Raw genomic sequence first — 21844 nt, 5'->3', positions numbered from 1 at the left:
GAAGTATATACAAAAAGACATGACGAAGAATATTATTGGCAAACTATTCTAATAAAACAAATCATACATTATCTTACAAACAAATAAATGCATACATTTAGATAAATATTGACCTTTATTGACCTTTACAAAACACAGGTACAAAACATTTGAATGACACATAAGATAATGAAAATTACATACATACTTCTTTAATTGAGTGAATCGTAACTTAAACGAGTTCTATTCAGCAATTAAAACGTGTGAAAAACTGCATTGACAAGGATGTCGTTGTTCTTTAATACCTTCTAGATCACGATTTAATTTGGATAAAGTTGACTTTAAATATGTATATTCAGCGTATATCCTACGCTTACCAATATAGATCTAAAGGTATTTAAATTTATTATTGTTTTAATTTTTTTTCAATATTAAAAAAATGTCAAAACAATGGTAATATAAGCTTATTAGAAAATGTTAAAATCGCGTCGGACAGGTCTTAACTGCATGCATTTTGAATATCATAAACTATAAAAAATGTCAAATATTGTAAATACATCCTGAAATAACAAATAATTTTATATAAAAAGGAATATATGTTCTGGTCCGAAGTGTCCCCATCATGGTCCGAAATGACCATCGCATGGTCCGATATGTCCCAAAATGACCCAAAATTATGGTCCGAAATGTCTGGTCCGAAACGTCCGTGGTCCGAAATGTCCGTAATTCATCACAACAACAACAACAATTCTCAGGTGCACTGCATGCTGCACTTTCAGTTTCACAATGAAGTTTTAAGTTTTCTAGTGATAGAAATATAGCAGTTGAGCATTGGTACGGTTGCAACGTTTTGCTGCAAATAGTTCCTCTATTTGCCTTTGAGCGTGGAACGATTTCCCCATTCGCTAGTGGTAAATATAACGATTCGGCCCACCTTCAATTCGCCCCATAAATTTTGATTCACTTACTGAACCGTAAATGCACGATGATTTCCTATCTTATGATTCATCCAAGATAAGTGATGATTCGACCCACTTATTTCAGCATGTTTAACATAATATTAAGTGAAAGAAATTTCATATGTAGATTAGAGACCCCATTTCTTTTTTTAATCGGCCCCAGAGTCAGCTCGGCACTTGTCACAACTCGGCCCCCTTTTTCAATTAATTGTCCCTGGCCTTTTCTAAGAAAAAGGGGATATAGAAATAGGCTCCATCCGTCTGTCCGTCCATTAGACTTTCGTATCTGGTCCATAACTTTGTCATTTATCAAAGGAATTTAAAATAACTTGGCACAAATATTTGTTACAATAAGACAATGTGTCATGCGCAACAACCAGACCCCCACCTCCAGGGTCAAGGTCGCACTTGCTCATTCAAGGTCAACATTGTCTATTTGAGTTTATATGTTGTGTCCGGTCCATAACTTTCTTATCTTTGAAGGTATTTTGTAAATACTTGCCACATTTGTTCACAATAATGAGACAATGTGTCATGCCCAACAACCGGTCACCTACCTCCAAGTTCAAGGTCACATGTGGAGGTCAAAGATTAACATAGTCTGTTACAGGGTATATTTTGTGTCTGGTCCATAACTTTTTCAAAGATCAAAGGATTTTAAAAATACTTGTTACAAATAGTCACTATAATAAGACAATGTGTCATGAGCAACACCTGCATCCCTACCTCCAAGGTCAAGGTCACACTTAGAGGTCAAAAATTAACATAGTCTGTTACAGGGTATATTTTGTGTCCGATCTAGAAATTCTTCATAGTTCAAGGGATTTTGAAATAACGTGGCACAAATTCACAATAATAAGATGATATGTCAAGTACAACACTTGCCTCCCTACCTCCAAGGTCAAGGTCACACTTCAGAGCAACAGATAAGGTGCGTATTTGCGTATTTACGCAATTAATTTTATAAAATACGCAAATGATTTTTTAAGAATGCGTATCAAAACCCATTAAAAAAAATAAAATACGCAATTGTCTTAAAAACCCGTGCGTATTGTCATTTTCATCACCGCCAATTAATCTGTCGTACGCTCGTAGTTTTGGACAAATTATATCGATATGCATGCTATTCGAATATTCCCGAATCAATGCTAACTAATCAACGGTCTTCGGTCTTCGACGGTCCCCGGTCTCCAAAGACCGACTAAGCCATATCAATAAAGCATGAGACCGTCGATTTGTCTACTCAGGTCAACGGTCTTTACAGACCGGCAGAGACCGTTGATTTTGCGGAGACCGTCAATAAGTAGATAGATGCATTGAAAGCAATATGGCGTCGTACAAAAAGGAAAATGATTTTAAACAAAACAGTCGTAAATCAAAAATCAGTCAGAAAACGAACTTGTTAAAAATATTATGAAATATAACATGGGCATTTTATATAAAAGATAAAACAATTGTGAAAAGTTCTAGTAAATTGTTAATCCTATTTTCTTTTTAAAAAAGTTTAAATTTTATTGATATTGAAACCATAAAATTCATATCTTCATAATTGAATACCCAATTAATCTTGAAATCATAGGTTATCGAGTTTTGGAATACCCAATTAAATTGAGCTAATACCCTATTCCAAAGGAAATGATGGAGTAATACCCAATTCAATTTTAAAGCTTATCTGTTGCTCTGACACTTAGAGGGCAAAGGTAAACAGAGTCTGATATATGGTATATTTTGTGTTCCGACCATAACTTCTTCATTGATCAAGGGATTTTGAAAATACTTGGCACAAATAGTCACAATGATAAGATGGTATGTTATGCATAACACCTGTGTCCCTACCTCCAAGGTCAAGGTCACACTTAGAGATCAAAATTTACATAGTCTGTTATAGGGTATATTTTGTGTCCAGTCCATAACTTTTTCATAGATCAAGGGATTTTAAAAATACTTTGCACAAATAATAACAATAATAAGATGATATGTCAGTCGTGAAAATGGGTCCCTACCTCCAAGGTCACACTTTGAGGTCAAAGATTAACATACTCTGTTATAGGGTATATTTTGTGTCTGATCTATAACTTCTTCATAGTTCAAGGGATTTTGAAAATACTTGGCACAAAAAGTTACAATAATAAGAACATATGTCATGCACAACACCTGCACCCCTACCTCCAAGGTCAAGGTCACACTTAGAGGTCAAAGCTTAACATTAAAGATTTTTAAATTCTGTGTTTCATTTTATTTCTTTAATGAATTTATTGTTGCATTTGCAGATCTAGCATTGATCAAAAAAACTGGACTGAAAGTTTTGAGATCAATACCTTAATTTTTGAAATAGCACAATTTTATGCTTCATTTAAAACTTCCCGAGGTGGGGGACGATGGTAACTCTGTTACAAATTCTTGTTCGTCGTTTGTCGTCAACAGTCTAGCAGTCACAGTTTTGATTGGATCATTGTCAAACTTTGTCTATTATATATTTGTCTCAATGAAATACAGATTGAGTTCGAAGATGGGTTATCTCAAGTCAAAAACTAGATCACAGGAACTAAAAATAGAAAAAGCTTGTTAACACTCTAGTGGCTGCAGTTTTGATCCAAATATTCTGGAAATTTGTCAGGAAGGTTGTTTTGATAATTTCTAGGTCAAGTTTAAAGATGGGTCATCTCCGTTCAAAAACTAGGTCACAGGAGCTAAAAATAGAAAAAGCTTGTTAACACTCTAGTGGTGTGTTTGTGTTTGTTTACCCTCGCCACTGGAAAGAGACCATATGGGCGAGCATATACTTCATTTATAACCTTTTAAAAAGGGGGAGCTGATGTTTAATTACTAATTGTTATATCCGTACATGTGTTTATGTGCATACCATATCCCCAATGACAGGGTAGTCTCTACGTACAACCTCTGCCATGGGAGTAAGATGGGGCAATCCCATACTAAGTTCGAGAAATCTAAAATTTAATAATTAAAAGCACTTAATTTAATATCGGCCAAGACGTTTATATAGGTTACCGTCTTTTATAACAGGACTAATTAATATTTAATATAACTAAAAAATTTTAGAAATTTACCTATAATTGTAGAGTTCGCATACTTATGTGCGAGAAGGCATGTCAGGAACGTTTTCTGACCATTTCATTGTGGGCTGTCTGTTATTTATGTTGGTTTCTATTTAAATGTTATAAACCGTATACATTGGGATGCATATGATTAATTACATGTTTGTAATTAGCAGAGTTTATTTTAATTTTGTAAATTTTGTAAGTTCTACCGAACACCCGCTTTACAAAGTTAATTTTGATTGGTTTAGAGAAGATTGCCTCCTTTGTCCTCATTGGTCTAAAATTTCTTCTTTCTAAATAAGGAGGTCAATCCGATTTTCTTGAAGTTTGTGCAAGTTTGTGTGTTGACCTATTTCGACAAGTTTGTCGCGCGGACTGGATAGAAATTTTGTGGGTGCCCGTTGCATTCCAATGTATACGAGTTTTTACCAACTTTATTTCTAAATTAAAACAAATATAATAATTAAAATGTGATGGAAACGGCCTTATCTATTTATCACTGTCTCATGGTCTATAAATTATTATGCATCTAGATATCACACATAATAATTAATCTTCTATTACTTAAACAATTCATAGAAGAATAAGAAAAAATCTAAGTCCCAGATATGGCTAATAATAATAACTTGGTTACCCATAATGTGATGAGATAGTCTTTTTGTAACATATTTAAGAAAATCTCATGCCTGAGTGAACCCATGATAAACGTATTGCTCCATATGGGGGCACGGGTTCACGTTTACTAGTATTAAGGATACTAGTTTATATATACAGGAATAAAAAAAGATAGATAATAAATAACACGGGGCAAGGGGATATATACAATATGGAGTCTTTTTTGACATTATGGGTAATCTGTAGCCAGCACCTCCCAATTTTGAAAATAACCATGAGACTGTATGGTAAAAATAGTCTAGTGCACAGCCTATTTAAGAAATTATTCAATTAAAATTACATGGCAATAAAATTACAAAATAAATAAATAAATAAACTTCTCAATAGCACCGTTTCACGGCCACTTATTAGGGCCACTTTTAAAATAAACACTTAAAATAGGTTTTGTACACTTTATACAATGGCTGTGCACTGACTCAAAAATTTAAAACATAAAAATATATGGTCGAAACTTACATACAGTATCCTATACTTTAGTATATAACTTAGGCAACTACCCCTCGCGTAATGTTAATATATTCACGTCTTAACCTAATACATCAAAAAAGTTTTGTCTAGTTAGACTACCTTGTATTTATCTTATAAAGTTTCATTTAACGGCATTGATTATATTTTAATACATTCACCTTTTTGCTGGAGTGTAAAGATGGGTCATCTCCGTTCAAAAACTAGGTCACAGGAGCTAAAAATAGAAAAAAAAATTGTTAACACCATAGTGGCTGCAGTTTTGATCAAAATATTCTGGAAATTTGTCAGGAAGGTTGTTTTGATGATTTCTAGGTCAAGTTTGAAGATGGGTCATCTCCAGTCAAAAACTAGGTCACAGGAGCTAAGAATAGAAAAATCTTGTTAACACTCTAGTGGCTGCAGTTTTGATCCAAATATTCTTGAAATTTGTCAGGAAGGTTGTTTTGATGATTTCTAGATCAAGTTTGAAGATGAGTCATCTCTGGTTAATAACTAGGTCACAGGAGCTAAAAATGGGAAAAGTTTGTTAACACTCTAGTGGCTGCAGTTTTGATCAAGATATTCTGGAAATTTGTCAGGAAGATTGTTTTGATGATTTCTAGGTCATGTGTAAAGATGGGTCATCTCCGTTCAAAAACTAGGTCACAGGAGCTAAAAATAGAAAAAAAATTGTTAACACTTTAGTGGCTGCAGTTTTGATCCAAATATTCTGGAAATTTGTCAGGAAGGTTGTTTTGATGATTTCTAGATCAAGTTCGAATATGGGTCATATCTGGTCATAAACAAGGTCACAGGAGCTAAAAATAGAAAAATCTTCTTAATACTCTAGTGACTGCAGTTTTGATTCAAATATCTTGGAAGTTGATCAGGAAGATTGTTTTGATGATTTCTAGGTCAAGTTTGAATATGGGTCATCTCCGTTCAAAAACTAGGTCACAGGAGCTAAAAATAGAAAAAGCTTGTTAACACTAGTGGCTGCAGTTTTAATACAAATATTCTGGAAATTTGTCAGAAGGATTGTTGTGATGATTTCTAGGTCAAGTTCGAAGATGGATCATTCCGGTCAAAAACTAGGTCACAGGAGCTAAGAATAGAAAAATCTTGTTAACACTCTAGTGGCTGCAGTTTTGATCCAAATATTCTTGAAATTTGTCAGGAAGGTTGTTTTTGATGATTTCTAGATCAAGTTTGAAGATGGGTCATCTCTGGTTAATAACTAGGTCACAGGAGCTAAAAATGGGAAAAGTTTGTTAACACTCTAGTGGCTGCAGTTTTGATCAAGATATTCTGGAAATTTGTCAGGAAGATTGTTTTGATGATTTCTAGGTCAAGTGTAAAGATGGGTCATCTCCGTTCAAAAACTAGGTCACAGGAGCTAAAAATAGAAAAAAAAATTGTTAACACTTTAGTGGCTGCAGTTTTGATCCAAATATTCTGGAAATTTGTCAGGAAGGTTGTTTTGATGATTTCTAGGTCAAGTTCGAAGATGGGTTATATCTGGTCAAAAACTAGGTCACAGGAGCTAAAAATAGAAAAAAGCTTGTTAACACTCTACTGGCTGCAGTTTTGATTCAAATATTCTGGAAATTTGTCATGAAGATTGTTTTGATGATTTCTAGGTCAAGTTCAAAGATGAGTCATCTCTGGTCAAAAACTAGGTCACAGGAGCTAAAAATAGAAAAAGCTTGTTAACACTAGTGGCTGCAGTTTTAATACAAATATTCTGGAAATTTGTCAGAAAGATTGTTGTGATGATTTCTAGGTCAAGTTCGAAGATGGATCATTCCGGTCAAAAACTAGGTCACAGGAGCTAAGAATAGAAAAATCTTGTTAACACTCTAGTGGCTGCAGTTTTGATCCAAATATTCTTGAAATTTGTCAGGAAGGTTGTTTTGATGATTTCTAGATCAAGTTTGAAGATGGGTCATCTCTGGTTAATAACTAGGTCACAGGAGCTAAAAATGGGAAAAGTTTGTTAACACTCTAGTGGCTGCAGTTTTGATCAAGATATTCTGGAAATTTGTCAGGAAGATTGTTTTGATGATTTCTAGGTCAAGTGTAAAGATGGGTCATCTCCGTTCAAAAACTAGGTCACAGGAGCTAAAAATAGAAAAAAAAATTGTTAACACTTTAGTGGCTGCAGTTTTGATCCAAATATTCTGGAAATTTGTCAGGAAGGTTGTTTTGATGATTTCTAGGTCAAGTTCGAAGATGGGTTATATCTGGTCAAAAACTAGGTCACAGGAGCTAAAAATAGAAAAAAGCTTGTTAACACTCTACTGGCTGCAGTTTTGGTCCAAATATTCTGGAAATTTGTCAGGAAGGTTGTTTTGATGATTTCTAGGTCAAGTTCGAAGATGAGTCATCTCCGGTCAAAAACTAGGTCACAGGAGCTAAAATAGAAAAAGCTTGTTAACACTTTAGTGGCTGCAGTTTTAATACAAATATTCTGAAAATTTGTCAGAAAGATTGTTTTGATGGTTTTTAGGTCAAGTTCGAAGATGGATCATCTCCAGTCAAAAACTAGGTCACAGGAGCTAAAAATAGAAAAATCTTTAAACACTGTAGTGGCTGCAGTTTTGATCCAAATGTTCTGGAAATTTGTCAGGAAGGTTTTGGTGATTTCTAGGTCAAGTTTGAATATGGGTTGTCTCCAGTCAAAAATTAGGTCACATTGCCCAAAACCTTTTTAACACAATAGAGGTCACATTTTTGACTCAATTGTCATCAAACTTGGCCAGGATACTTGTCTAAGACATTGCTTGGATGCGGTTGATGGGTCAGGGGAGCGATCCAGGGCCATCATGGCCCTCTTGTCTTACAATTTGAAGGGTTCATTAGAAGCATCAAATACTTTTTAAAAGACAGAACAGAATTAATCTATGACAAACCTATTCCCCACCTCCCCTTGATACCATGTTATTTTAAACCTATATTACTATGTAAACACTTTACCTCTATTATTTACAATATATTAACAAACAATGAAGAAAAGCCTACCTCCAAATCTGCATGGTGTAGTGTCTAATTAAAAATTATCTAGTATACTTGAAGAGGTATTTGTCATGAGCAATATCTTGTAAAATTAATATAGTTCATATGTGCATATACAAATGTATATGAGTATGACTAAAACATAGACCAGAATATCAATTTCTTCAGTTTTATATGTAAAATGATAATTTAAGATTGCAATTTTTATAACAGTTTTGTGTTTGTTTTGTTTTAGGTATCCTGCTCGCATCGATGATGGTTATGTTTATTCTAAAGTTTGCAAGAAACACTTTAGTACAGAAATTACTAACTGCTAATGGTTTAAGACTCTTCAATGACCATTCTAAATGCTTATTGTTCCCATTAATGCACTTTAAATCAATTCCTGGTGCATCCAGAGCAATATCTACATCAAATAGAAGAGAGGATATAGCTAAATCCAAAACTCCACCAAACCAGAAGTTTATTGCCTTTAATGAAAAAGTTAACAGTGAAGAAAATGATTTTACAATGACATTTGCTGAATGGGAAAAGCTTGAACAAGACATTTTAGAAGAATCTGCAGGGTTTGCTAGTTACATTGATTATTCTATCATGAAATCATTGAGCCGTAAACCTGATTTAAGTGTCTCATACTATAATTTTATAAAGTCTAAAAGAGAACCAAACATATCAACAATGGTTGAATTAATTGTCAATTGTGCAGGAAAATATGATGATCTTGTATTTGAGGTGTTGGAAAAAATAAAGAATACCTATGATCCAGTGTATTTTGAAGTAATTGGATCTAAAGTTGCATTTGGTATTTCCAAAACAAAGAAATATACTTTGGCAGTTGATTATTTAGATTATGTATGCATGGACTCTGAGATACCTGGTTTTGCAATTAAGACATTAGTTCAGATTTTTAAAACATCTTTAAAACGCCAGGATTACAAGACATTCTGTGAAGTATTCAATAAATACCTCCCTTTGTTGAGAAAGCAGCACATACCTGAAATGCAAACATTTTCACGAACATTTTTTGAATGTTGGAAGGATGGTGTGATTCCTGCTGATCTACTATTTGAGATACTGAAACTAGAAGAGTTACCTTTGGAAGAAGATCTAGCAAACCAGTTAGAGACATACTGTAATAGGTACATAATTTCCACTTAACTTTAAATGTTATTTTTCTTTCCTCAAACAAATTTGAATTTGGGTCTTTATTAGAGGATAAGTGTGTTGTCATTTTTTGAAACTTCCAAGATAATTATACTACTCTGATGTCCTTACTTTTACGTTTATCATTACATTCCTGTAGCTTTAGAATATATTTACATAATACTGTCTTGTACTTGTTTTCTTCATAACAATTTATTTTTTAACTCTTTTTTTGCAGTGAGTGGGCACATTGTGAAAATGCAAAACCATCAAGAATTCAGGCAAAAAGGTAAATATAGGCAGAATTTGGTTTTAATTAAATTAAAATTGTGTATAAGATCATTTAAGCATAAACTTTATTTTTCAGCTACTAACCCACACAGAAAATTGTGTTTTAATGGCAGAATTAAGATGCTGAATCTTTAACAGCCTAGTATTGTGAGGAGGAAACACATAGTTTCATGTAAATGTTTTAACTTGAGCCATTCTTGTGAAAACAGGGATAATCCTGTTTGTACACTGAAAAGTATAGCTGTCAATTTCCTTGTCTATCTACACTTTACATGGGTAAAAATATTTCAGGACTATTGCTGAATAAGGATTTTACTTATCTTGAAAGCTCTCTTTTCTTTTTTATTAAATTCTGAAAGCTCTCTTTTCATCTTTATTATATGCCCGAAAGGGCATATTATGTTATACCCCCTGGTGTCCGTCTGTCCGTCCGTTAGCAATTTGGTTTCCGAAGCATAACTTAAGTTCCATTTGGCCCACAATGTTCAAACTTCATAGGATGATTGTCCATATTAGGTAGAAGACCCCTATTGATTTTGGGGTCAAAGGTCAAGGTCACTATTACCTTAAAACTGAAAACAGTTTCCAGAGCATAACTTAAGTTCCATTCGACCCACAATGTTCAAACTTCATAGGATGATTGTCCATATTGGGTAGAAGACCCCTATTGATTTTGGGGTCACAAGGTCAAAGTGAAGGTCACTATTACCTTGATACTGAAAACAGTTTCCGTAGCATAACTTAAGCTCCATTCGACCCACAATGTTCAAACTTCATAGGATGATTGTCCATATATGGTAGAAGACCCGTATTGATTTTGGGGTCACAAGGTCAAAGGTGAAGGTCACTATTACCTTATAACTGAAAACAGTTTCCGGAGCATAACTTTAGTTCCATTCGACCCACAATGTTCAAACTTCATAGGATGATTGTCAATATTGGATAGAAGACCCCTATTGATTTAGGGGGTCAAAAGGTCAAGGTCATCCTTACTAAATAAAAAATACTTTCGGGCAAATAATGCTCCGCCTAGCGGTGCTCTTGTTAAATTCTGAAAGCTCTCTTTTCATCTTTATTAAATTCTGAAAGCTCTCTTTTCTTCTTTATTAAATTCTGAAAGCTCTCTTTTATTCTTTATTAAATTCTGAAAGCTCTCTTTTCATCTTTATTAAATCCTGAAAGCTCTCTTTTCATCTTTATTAAATCCTGAAAGCTCTCTTTTCATCTTTATTAAATTCTGAAAGCTCTCTTTTCTTAGTTTTCATCTTTATTAAATGCTGAAATCTCTCTTTTCATCTTTATTGAATTCTGAAAGCTCTCTTTTCTTCTTTATTAAATTCTGAAAGCTCTCTTTTAATCTTTATTAAATTCTGAAAGCTCTCTTTTCTTCTATATTAAGATCAAAATTTTAAACTCAGGGTTTTCAGGTTGATTTGACATTTTTAATTTCTACCCCATGACTATACTGTAATTTTTGTCACCTAATTTATATTTGTGAATGTAAATTTTAGCATTTTGCCAAGGTCTGACAATCGAGGATTTTTTGTTTTCACTTTTTTAGATTCAAAAAATAAGATATTCGCAGATCCCCTTGTCAAAACTACACTTTGGCATTATTCTGCCATCTTTTATAGTTCAGAATATAATTCATGCCTACAATGGATTAAGCATTTAACTTAAATAGTAATATAATAGGTAAGTAAATTGTCATCTTCTGCATTCAGGCATTCAACAATGGCCAGTCAAGATAATATATAGAAACGTTTTTACCAAATTGCTAAATCATGCAGAATTATTCACGCAAACTTTTTCGGAATGTAATGCCATCTGTGCATATCAATTGGTCACAATTATAAGTTAGATAGTAGTAGTTCAAAGAAATGAATGTGCCTACATTAAGATTGATATCTTTTGGTGTTTATTAATAAATTTTGCCAAAGTTTAGTATCAAATAGGTTGTCGGTCTTTGAATTATATATAAATTATTATATTAAATTATTATATAAAACTCATCTGGTAGTGTTTTCACTCCTGTTCCACCTTCTTTGCTATTTTAACATTACAAAATATTTAACAATTTTAAAAGTTTATGCTCCTACATTATGCATAATTATTTTCTTTTCCACACTCAATGTAAACTCATATGCATGTTTTTACTTAAAGGGGTCATTTAAATTTCCTTACTGGAAGTAAATCTTAAGTATACAACTTTATATTGATTGGCTAATTAAATTAATGAGTCATTATTATTGCTTGACTTACAGACGTATGTGTTATTTCTGTAATGAAATAATTCCTGTTACTGAAGCAATAGACGAGGCAGTCATGATAAAGATGTTTCAAGAGGTTCTTGCGAAGATGTTGAAAGAGAATAACTTTACAATATCCAACACATCTCATGAATTACAGAAGCTCCGTCGCATTATAAAGAAACAGGAGCAGCCATTTGATTATGTAATTGATGCGGCAAATGTAGGACCTTTTGTAAGTGCTTGCAAGTTTCAATCTCTATATGTAATAGCCTTTCATCTGTCAAAAATCTAGAACTTTTAACAAATGTTTGGCTTAATTCCAAATTATCTCTTGTATTATGAATTGTAATGGACAGAGTTCATTCATACTTTGACAAAACAACACTTATAACAACACCAACATTTAATAATTTAAATGTATGACCTTAACTGTATGACCTAGACTGTCAGTCAAGGTCAAATATGAATTTTCAATTATATTTTGTGCAAGAGAATGACATTTTCTAGGAGTATTCTTTACTACAATATTCTTCCTCTAATATGTTTAACTTTAAAAATTAGAAAAAGTGGAATGTGAAACTCTGCTTGTTTAAAAACATTGTGAGATTTTTTTTCTGTTTTAGCATTTGAATCCTATACTGAAGAAACTTAAAAACAGAGGAAAACATGTCTTGGTGATATGTAAAAATAAAATGCATACATTGGACAAAGAACTTGGAATATTTTTGATCTTGAAAAAATGGTAAGTAGTTCAGTATGGAAACTACTGAAATGCATGGAAATGAAAGGTTATGAAAGATTGATTATAAGTTAGCTAGAATGATTTTGTGAAAATAGACAAATCAGTAGAAGTTGGCAAGTGGTTAAGGTGTTTGCCATTCAACCATAGGCTTGTGAATGTGAGACCTATTTGGTGTCTCAGCCATGTTTCCTCACCAGTACTGCATGTACTGGTTTGTTGTAGTGATAGAAATCGGATGAAATTTGTCCCAATCGATCATCGGTTCAATCGGATGGGACATAATCAATAACTTTTTGAATAAAGTCGTGTTAAAAAGAAATAGGAAAGTAACGTTCCTTCCCAAGGCAGTTGATTATATTCAGTAACATGAACTTCATTTTAGCACTTTTCAACACAGTTTGAACTTTATATAGTCATAATTTTACGAAATAGATTTTATTTTTCAATGGATGTCAAATAATAACATTCACACCACATTATATTACTATTGTTTACATCATGTATTGATCCTGTTTAACTCCAAATTGGGGGCGTCCGTGGCCGAGTGGTTAAGGTCGTTGACTTCAAACCACTTGCCCCTCACCGCTGTGGGTTCGAATCCCGACAGGGACTTTGGATCCTTTCATGTGAGGAAGCTATCCAGCAAGCTTACGGAACGTCGGTGGTTCTACTCAGGTGCCCGTTCGTGCCTGAAATAATGCACGGAAGGGCACCTGAGGTCTTCCTCCACCAGTAAAGCTGGAACGTCGCGATATGACCTATACTGTGTCGATGTGACGTAAAACCCAAAACAAACAAAAAAGAAACTCCAAATTGTCTCGGAGATATGTTTTTTGTGATCGCCGAGGTGTTCATAAAAGAAAATTACCGTCATAATTAATTCCCTTTGATTTTTTGTGAAGCGATTATTGTCGCTTTACATAACAGTAATTGATTATCGGCGACTTGCGACAATCAGAACATCACTAGTTAGTTGCAGGAAGCAGACTTTATAGAATGGTCTAAATGAGGTCTATGCTCTGAATTGAGCTGAAATAACAATGTTCAAATTTTCTTTGTTATGTTACATTGTAATGTATGTGACACCAAGAGCTTAGATAATTATGTTTTAAGTGACCTTGTGTTCTGTACAAAAATCATATGAAACAGGTCTATTGTCATACATGGTCGTACATGTCCCCACTTGTTAGTCACTTGCTTTTGATAGAATTATATAGGAAAACAAAATCATTATGTTGTAAAGCATATGTAGCATAGCATGTTTAAAACTTATCTTCTAAGAAACTAGAATGTCTAAACTTCTATATATAAATATTGCCCATTATGTCAAAATTGGTCCCTCACTGGGGGTCTCTCAGTTTATATTAAATTTCACAAAGGAAACATAAAACTATATGGCTTACAGCTTATATGTTGGAATTTAGCTTTGCCTTTTAAACCTCAACCAAAGTTATATGAATCATGCCCCTAAGGTCAAAAGTTCCCCTGCACCAGGTTCAAATTTAATAACAGTATCTTTTATAGAATAATAAATTTAGAAATGTTCCCCTTTGATACTTAATTGCCCAGAGTTTATATAATACATGTATATGTTGCAATGTTAGGGAGAATTATTGCCCTCAGTACTTATGGGAGGCATTTTGGAATCCTTTTTTTCTGTTAAGATGGCCTACAGTAGACTGTCAAAACAGTGGAATGAGGGGGGTATCACTGACCTACAGATATATTTCTAGTTTCATTGAACTTTTGCAGGACACATGATGATATTTACATGCTGCTGGCATCTTTTTTGTCCGGCTGGAACTGTTACCTGGTGACTAATGATGACTTTTCTGATCATATTATGAAAGCTGATCGAGCATTGAGGCCATACTTTTATTTATGGAGAGATAAAAGAAGAGTGTTTCATGTTCAAGACAAACTTCTGGTATGTATTTAACTATGTATATACATAATATAAAGCTCACCTTTCAGCCCATACTACACATGTGACATTCATGAGCAATGGTTGCCCATTATTATCTGCTGTTCACATGTTTCTGGTCTTGTGTCTGGAGCTTAAAAAGTTAAAATCACTTCCATTAAAAAAATGCAAATGTTACAACATTCATTTTTAGTGTGAAGCGTTTTCTTATGGACTTCTTAACTAGTTTATTCAATTTATGGCATCAAAATTGACTGTTTATATTTTCCAGTCCGGTACCTTACCACCTGAAAAATTTTATGTGTAACACAGCAAATTTGTTAAAGTAATGGATTGGGGGTTAAAATTGGCCCAGCCTAAGATGTATCTTGTTAGAATATACATTTCTTAAGATTGTTTTTTATGTTTATATGATCAGTAGATCTCAAGTGCAAACTATTTGAAGGAATAAAAAAATGTTGCCGCCACAAACAGCCAGTTGTGGATTTCATCCTCATCATTGCCACTCCAAGTAGCAAGATAAAACTTAAAAACTGGCATATAATGAAATGATATGCCTACTGCATTGAAGAAATAATTATTTTTTCTAGCAATGGGTCTCAAGTGAGATATGGCCGGCTTTGTTACAAAGAATACTCTTCTGTGTGCTTTAATTCCTAAATTTCTTATAAATAGTATTTCAACCAAGGTCAGTGCCATGTAGAGAGAATATGATTTTATCTTCAAATGAAGGTCAATGTCACAAAGTGAGAATATGATTTAACTTTCAAATGAAGGTCTATGTCACAAAGTGAGAATATGATTTAACTTTCAAAATGAAGGTCAATGTCACAAAGTGAGAATATGATTTAACTTTCAAAATGAAGGTCAATGTCACATACTGGAAGCTTAATTTTAATATTATACTTTTGTCAGTATTTATTACATGTGTTACAAAAATACTCCCATATTCCAGCATCCACCAGAATATAAATGGACAGCACACGAGTCAAATACAGCTTGGCATATACCATATTTAAAAGAGGTTCAGATTGTTGAAGAAAACAAGGAAGTCAGTACACTTTTACAACAATTTAATGCACAGATGTTCTTATGTGTGACGAAATCCAACTATGTTCCTTCACCAGAGTTATTATTGTTAAGGCAGACATTCAAATCATTTCAGGAACAAAGTAAAAAACTGTCAGATTCTAATGATAACTTTTCAAAACTATTTTGAGGACAATAATGATAGTTTGAGGACAATAATGATAAATCTTCAGACTGCCATGATGAAACCTGGAGAAATGCTTCGAGGACAATAATGAAAACTCTTCAGACTACTACGATAAACCTAGATAAATGGATTGAGGACAACAATAATATATCTTCAGACTGCCATGATGAAACCTGGAAACCTTGATGAGCAAAAAGGGGTGGGGAGTTTTTGCATATTTTGAACTTTATTTGGTTATGAAGTGAAAAAGCAGTTTCTGTTTGCAATGTGAATCTGTTTAAGTTGGTATACATGTCGGGTATCAAAATATGACTCCAAATCAGAAGGGCACATAATCCCAAATTTTATTTTTGCAAGTCATGCACCTATTTTATTTATTTTTGTCTGCTAATATCAATTTCCCAAAGACTGTCAAAGTTTAAAAGTTATATCACTTTAAATTTGGATTACTTGTTCTATTTAATTTGAAATGCATTTCTAAAAGGCAGAATATTTGCCTTTTCCTAAAAAAACTGTTAAAGATAAAAAAATTATCATTCAGAATATTTGCCTTTTCCTAAAAAACTGTTAGATATTAAATTCAAACTTGAAGTATTTGTTGACTGTCAAGGGCAATTAATTGTAAGGTACAGGAAAATGGAAGGAACCTAATAAGCTTTAAAAAAAAGTTGATTATATGAATGTATAGAGATTAAATGAATTTTGAACCTCAACCATTTGATTTTGCTTTTAAACTTACAATTGTTTGAACAATTTCAGTATCATCATTATAATAATTAATTATGACTAATTTATGTCTTAACTAGAAATGAGTCCATAGGACATGGGTGCCCCCACACTCTACTGTTTTGTCAATCTTATGACTAGATCAAATATTTTTTGGGCTACATATGCCACAAGTTGAAAACTAAAAAATTTTACTAAGTAAAGGGTAAGAACTTTACAAATACTGAATAAATCCACAAGCGAACCCCAAGGTGCATAAATACACATGCTGACCAACACTTAGTGTAAACTTTCAGGCCTACAGGTCAAATAATTTTTGAGCTATGCATGAACAAGTTGAAAATTGCAAATTTATACTAAGTCAAGGGCAATAACTCTAACAAAACTGAAAAAAATCCACATAAAAAAATCCCAGGTGCATAGCTGCACAGTGATGTTGATCATTATTCCTGTAAAGTTGGTTGATTCTAACTAAAGCACTCAAGGAACAAAAAACACAACATAATGAAACGGTTTTTATTAAGTCAAGGCAATAACTTTACAAATACTGCATAAATCCACAAGCGAAACCCAAGGTGCACAACTACACATGCTGACCAACAGTCGTGTAAAGTTTCATGACTCTAGGTTAACTACATTGAGCTACGCACAACACAAATTGAAAATTGCAAGTCAAGGGCAATAACTATGACAAAACATATAAATTCACAAGCAAAACTCCACTTGCACAACTTCACATGCTGATCAAAATTCCAGTTAAGTTTCATGACCCTATGTCAAATACTTTTTGAGCTACGTGTGACACAAGTGGAAAATTGTAAATTTTTACTAAATCAAGGGCAATAACTCTTAAAATACTAAATATATCCACACAAAAATACCCAGGTGCACAACTACATATGCTGATCAACATTCCTGTAAAGTTTCATGACCCTACATGCCCTAGATCAAATACTTTTTGAGCTACATGCGACACAAGCTGAAAATTGCAAATCTTTACTTAGTCAAGGACAATAATTCTAAAAATACTAAATAAATCCACATGAAAATACCCAGGTGCACAACTACACATGCTGATCAACATTCCTGTAAAGTGTCAGGACTAGGTAAAAAACTTTTTGAGCTATGTGCGACACAAAATGAGAACAGACGGACGGATGGACAGACTAAAAAGGGTAAATCTAAATGCCCCCCTGCCTCCCCAAAGTGGGGTGCACAAAAATTGTTCAAAAGTCACTTGTACAGTCACCTGCTTAGAGAAAAAAAAATATCTGCTGGACGAGGACCTGGTTAATATACAACCAATTATGTACGGGTTTGTTCACCATTTTATTTTGTATTTTCCCACATTTACAAACAATACATCTAGAAACATTTCAGTAATAAATTATCACATGATATCAGTGAAAAATTAAGGCCACAATTTTTACAGATATGATTTGGTAATTTCTGTCAAATAAATACTGGCATTCCTCCTCTATAATGACTTAACCTGAACCCTTTACCTCCTGAATTTGTAAAATGGACTAGTAGAGCTTTTATTTTTAGAAATATCCATTTTGGAGATATTAAAATCAAAATTTTAAAGTTGGTAAGCCAACAGTATAGAGCCTTGTCAACTTGCAATAATGTGCAGACTTGACTGGCTCTATACTGGTGTCAAAGGTTTACCCTTTTGGGTTCCATCAGGTTTAGCGTTAAATAAAATTTATATTGTGAACTATTCTAGCCTTGAATTTGGAACAGTCCATTGTAAATTTAGACATTTCAATATCAAATACTGGAAGTATCAGCTAACAGTACAATCTGATAAAGCTGTATGGAAGGGCAGGCTGAACTGACATGTAATTAATGCCCCTAGAACTACCCAATGTTCACATGGTAGTTTGGTGTAATGATTGAATATCTCACAATAAAAGTGTGTAAGTAATGATATTAGAAACAAGTCTCCAACTAGGTGTAAATCTACAACAAATAGGTTGAACCACTGCAAGTATTTGTAAACAAAAATATTATACTCTTATTATTTACAAAATAAACATAGAATTCAATATAATTTTCATATAAGTGTACATCATATCAATTTTTGTAAGCTTTTATCTTGCAAGATTTAAATAAATATAACTTAAAATTTATCTTTTTTTCAAAGTCAATTAAAACTTAATTCTAAGAAATACATTTTGCACATAACATAATGTAAGTTATTCTGAAATAAATTACTATAACAATATTTGAAAATGCACATTATTTTTGTTCAACATTCTACAAAAATAGATATCAATCTATTTCATAACAGAAACCAATTTCATATTTAAAACAATTAATTGAAAAGGGCCTAGGGTAACAAGATTGCGAAATAAAAATGATATATAAAATCAGAAGATAACAATCTCCAAATATATAATGAGATTCATATATAAAATGGTCCCTAACAGTATATTTAATAATCTTAACAAAACATCTATAACATTGTTTAAGAGATGTCAAAATGAAAATAAAATAACCTGTCCAGTAAGTAAGTTTGCTAGACTTACATTCCTCAATATGAACAAGAATAGTAATTACCTGCGTCATTTCACAATATTTCAATCACTAACGACATACATGTAATAAACAAAAGTACATATTAAAATGGTATGTTGGTGCCTGTACACACCTACTACAACTTATAAATTCACTTGATCAGATATCTGTACAGAATTTATTCAATTTTCTACCCTGCAATGAATATAACAATCGTAATCATTGTATATTTTTGTCTGATTACTTATATTTCATTGGCTAGATTGTAATTAAATAAGTGACCTCAGATCGTAATTAAATAATTGACCTCCTTCATACAGCATCTCTCTTGTATTTTATCACACTTTTGTTATAGTTACATTTTATATAAACCATAACAGCTCAATAAAAATATAAAATTTGTAATACCAAGATTATTGTAGAATGAATGATGAAAATGAATTCCAGACAATTAACAATAACAAGCAATATTATGCAATTAAACTGTGACATAAATATAATATTTTGGCAATAAGATGAAATTTTATGTCTAACATGAATTTTTTTAACCAATTCTGAACTGTAATATTATACTGCACTTCAAGCAGCATAGAAGCCAAACAATCTGAGCATTTCAGACAAAGCTAATCTACCTGTTATACAATACCAACACTTGCACTGATCACCCATTATGTCTTCAAAAAAACATAAAGAATGAAAAAAAGTTCACAGTCATGCTTTGTATTTGGAATAACTTTTCTTTAATATTAAAGCTGATGATGTAATAATACAAACAATTAAGAGTTTAAAATATAACTGACAAGGAAAAAAAACTGAGTACTTAATTACTTAAATAATTCACATGATTTTTGTTATGTAAACTATGGAGGAGACAGAAATAATGGGGACTCTTGCAGTTTTAATTTCAAAACTACACATACTTTGTGACATGTTTACAAAAATAGTACAAACAAAATTTGTTTATACATGATGTAATACTGATTTATTTCACGCAACTCCAAAATGTTAATATTTTTCATATAAAATAATCAATTCTTTCTTTTAATTTCTTAGTAAAACATAATCTTTGGATAGTTGTAAGGTTTTTGTATTAAGTCTGGTACAAATTTCGTTGTATATAGAACAATATATTTTTATTCTTAGTAAATCTCTTCAAAGCAGCAAGAATAAGAATTGTTTAGCTCTGGAAGTATTTTAAACTCATAGTAACTAACTACACAAGACATAACAAACTTACAACTAATGAAACATATCTTTGGTGTACAATAAACATGAATTAATGAAAATATATTTTAACAAGTACTGAGTATTTCAATTTATATCAACCACGAAGAAAAACAAAAAAATAACATTTATTTTTACACAAACAGTCACAATGATGACAACATTGTGTCATGATTAAGTAATCATAATTTATAGAGGTATTTTAATTTGGTGTCTATGGATTCATCTCATCATTTCAAAGCATATTGTTTACTATTTCTTAACCCTGATACTACTGATTTTGCGTAATGGACTTGACCAGCTTTGACTTTGGATCAGTCCATTTTAAGTTTAAGGGATTTCAGTATAAAAACACATTTTAGGGCTTACCAATGAAGATGCAGACTGGACTCCCTTTATGCCAACCAGCAGGGTTAGGATTAAAAAAGTATCTAAGGTAATTCGATCCCATGACGGATAATATCAACAATATACTGTATCTGCATCGTGAAGAAAGATGGATACAACAGATCTCATAACCTGAATGTATAATCTATAATGGTATAACAGACATCTGTTGAGAGAAATAATACAGACAATAAAATGATTTCTGTTTATACATGCATTCAACACTTAAATTTACAGAATGTGTTTTAATTCAAGGAAACAGACTAGTTTATACATGCATTCAACACTTAAATTTATAGAATGTGTTTCAATTCAAGGAAACAGACTATGTGTGCAATCTTAATTGATCGAGAGATGGCAAATTTGTAAACTTTTAAGCCAATTTCAGCTCATTATTGGTCATATCTCACTGTTCAATCCTGGTTAACTAAGCAGTAATTACCTATGTAACTAATTACTAATTCCACATTATTTTGAAAGAGTTCAGTGAGAGACAAAAATTACTGTTCCACTCAATTTAGGGATCAGTTGTCACAGAGTTATTTCGCCTAACTCTAGTAACCAGGGACCTCTTGATAAAAATTAATTCAAATGCACTCCCTATTGAGCTGAGAGAGTGTCTTACATGGTTAAATTAAAGCATAGAAATATATAAGTTTTCTACAAAATTGATGATTACTGCTCCCATAGCTACAGAAACTCAATAGTTTTAAGTATCTTTAATCATCAGCTTAAAATATTCTACCGTTTGTGTTATTTTAAAGCTGCTATGTTTTATCAAAACACATTATTCAATAATCAGCCTTTTAAATTTGGATATCCTTATAGTTCAAACACTTTCATTAAAATAAATCATAATCACATGTAAAAATATTGTCATTTAACTCCATTACAATAACGTGTTTCAATATAGTCATATAAACTTGTTATCTACCAACAATAAAATCATTGAGTCAAACAGATAATACATAAAAAAGAGATTATAGCCTATAAGCCATACAACGGGAGCTTAAAGTTAGATTGTCGTTAGGTTCTATTCTTAAATTTAAAGTCAAATCTAATTTACACACAATTATTCAAATTATAAAATACAAGTGTTTAGATAAATAACTTCAAAAACAAATTGAAAACAAACAATATAAATGTGGTGACCCTGCAATATATGCTAGATAAAACCCAAGCCAACCTGAAAAATACACCTTTGGTAAATGTAGAAAATGTGACATAATGGTAGATACATGATGACATATGAACAACAAATGGGTACAGTCTATACTTTCCA

General features: G+C 32.5%; 1 protein-coding gene across 1 annotated transcript; it reads left to right on the top strand.

The window, feature by feature from the left end:
• Nucleotides 1–713: 713 nt before the first annotated feature.
• On the top strand, nt 714–16415 carry LOC132716139 (uncharacterized). Its single transcript, XM_060699331.1, has 7 exons — nt 714–734; nt 8370–9273; nt 9516–9566; nt 11833–12052; nt 12444–12562; nt 14315–14489; nt 15442–16415. Exons 2-7 carry the CDS (start codon nt 8387–8389, stop codon nt 15703–15705), a joined length of 1716 nt encoding a protein of 571 aa, XP_060555314.1. The 5' UTR covers nt 714–734; nt 8370–8386; the 3' UTR covers nt 15706–16415.
• The last annotated feature ends 5429 nt before the right edge of the window (nt 16416–21844 follow it).

The sequence above is a fragment of the Ruditapes philippinarum genome, unplaced genomic scaffold, assembly GCF_026571515.1.
Source record: "Ruditapes philippinarum isolate M1 unplaced genomic scaffold, ASM2657151v2 ctg128_1_1_1_1, whole genome shotgun sequence".
Lineage (NCBI taxonomy): Eukaryota > Metazoa > Mollusca > Bivalvia > Venerida > Veneridae > Ruditapes > Ruditapes philippinarum.
Note: the sequence above shows the minus strand (reverse complement) of the source record. Positions and strands in the feature narration are given on the sequence as shown.

Coding starts and splice junctions, on each gene's coding strand:
- LOC132716139 (XM_060699331.1), top strand. CDS start 8,387: ATGATGGTTATGTTTATTCTAAAGTTTGCAAGAAACACTTTAGTACAG. Junction 9,567..11,832: donor TCAAGAATTCAGGCAAAAAG/GTAAATATAGGC, acceptor CTTGACTTACAG/ACGTATGTGTTATTTCTGTA. Junction 14,490..15,441: donor ATGTTCAAGACAAACTTCTG/GTATGTATTTAA, acceptor CCCATATTCCAG/CATCCACCAGAATATAAATG.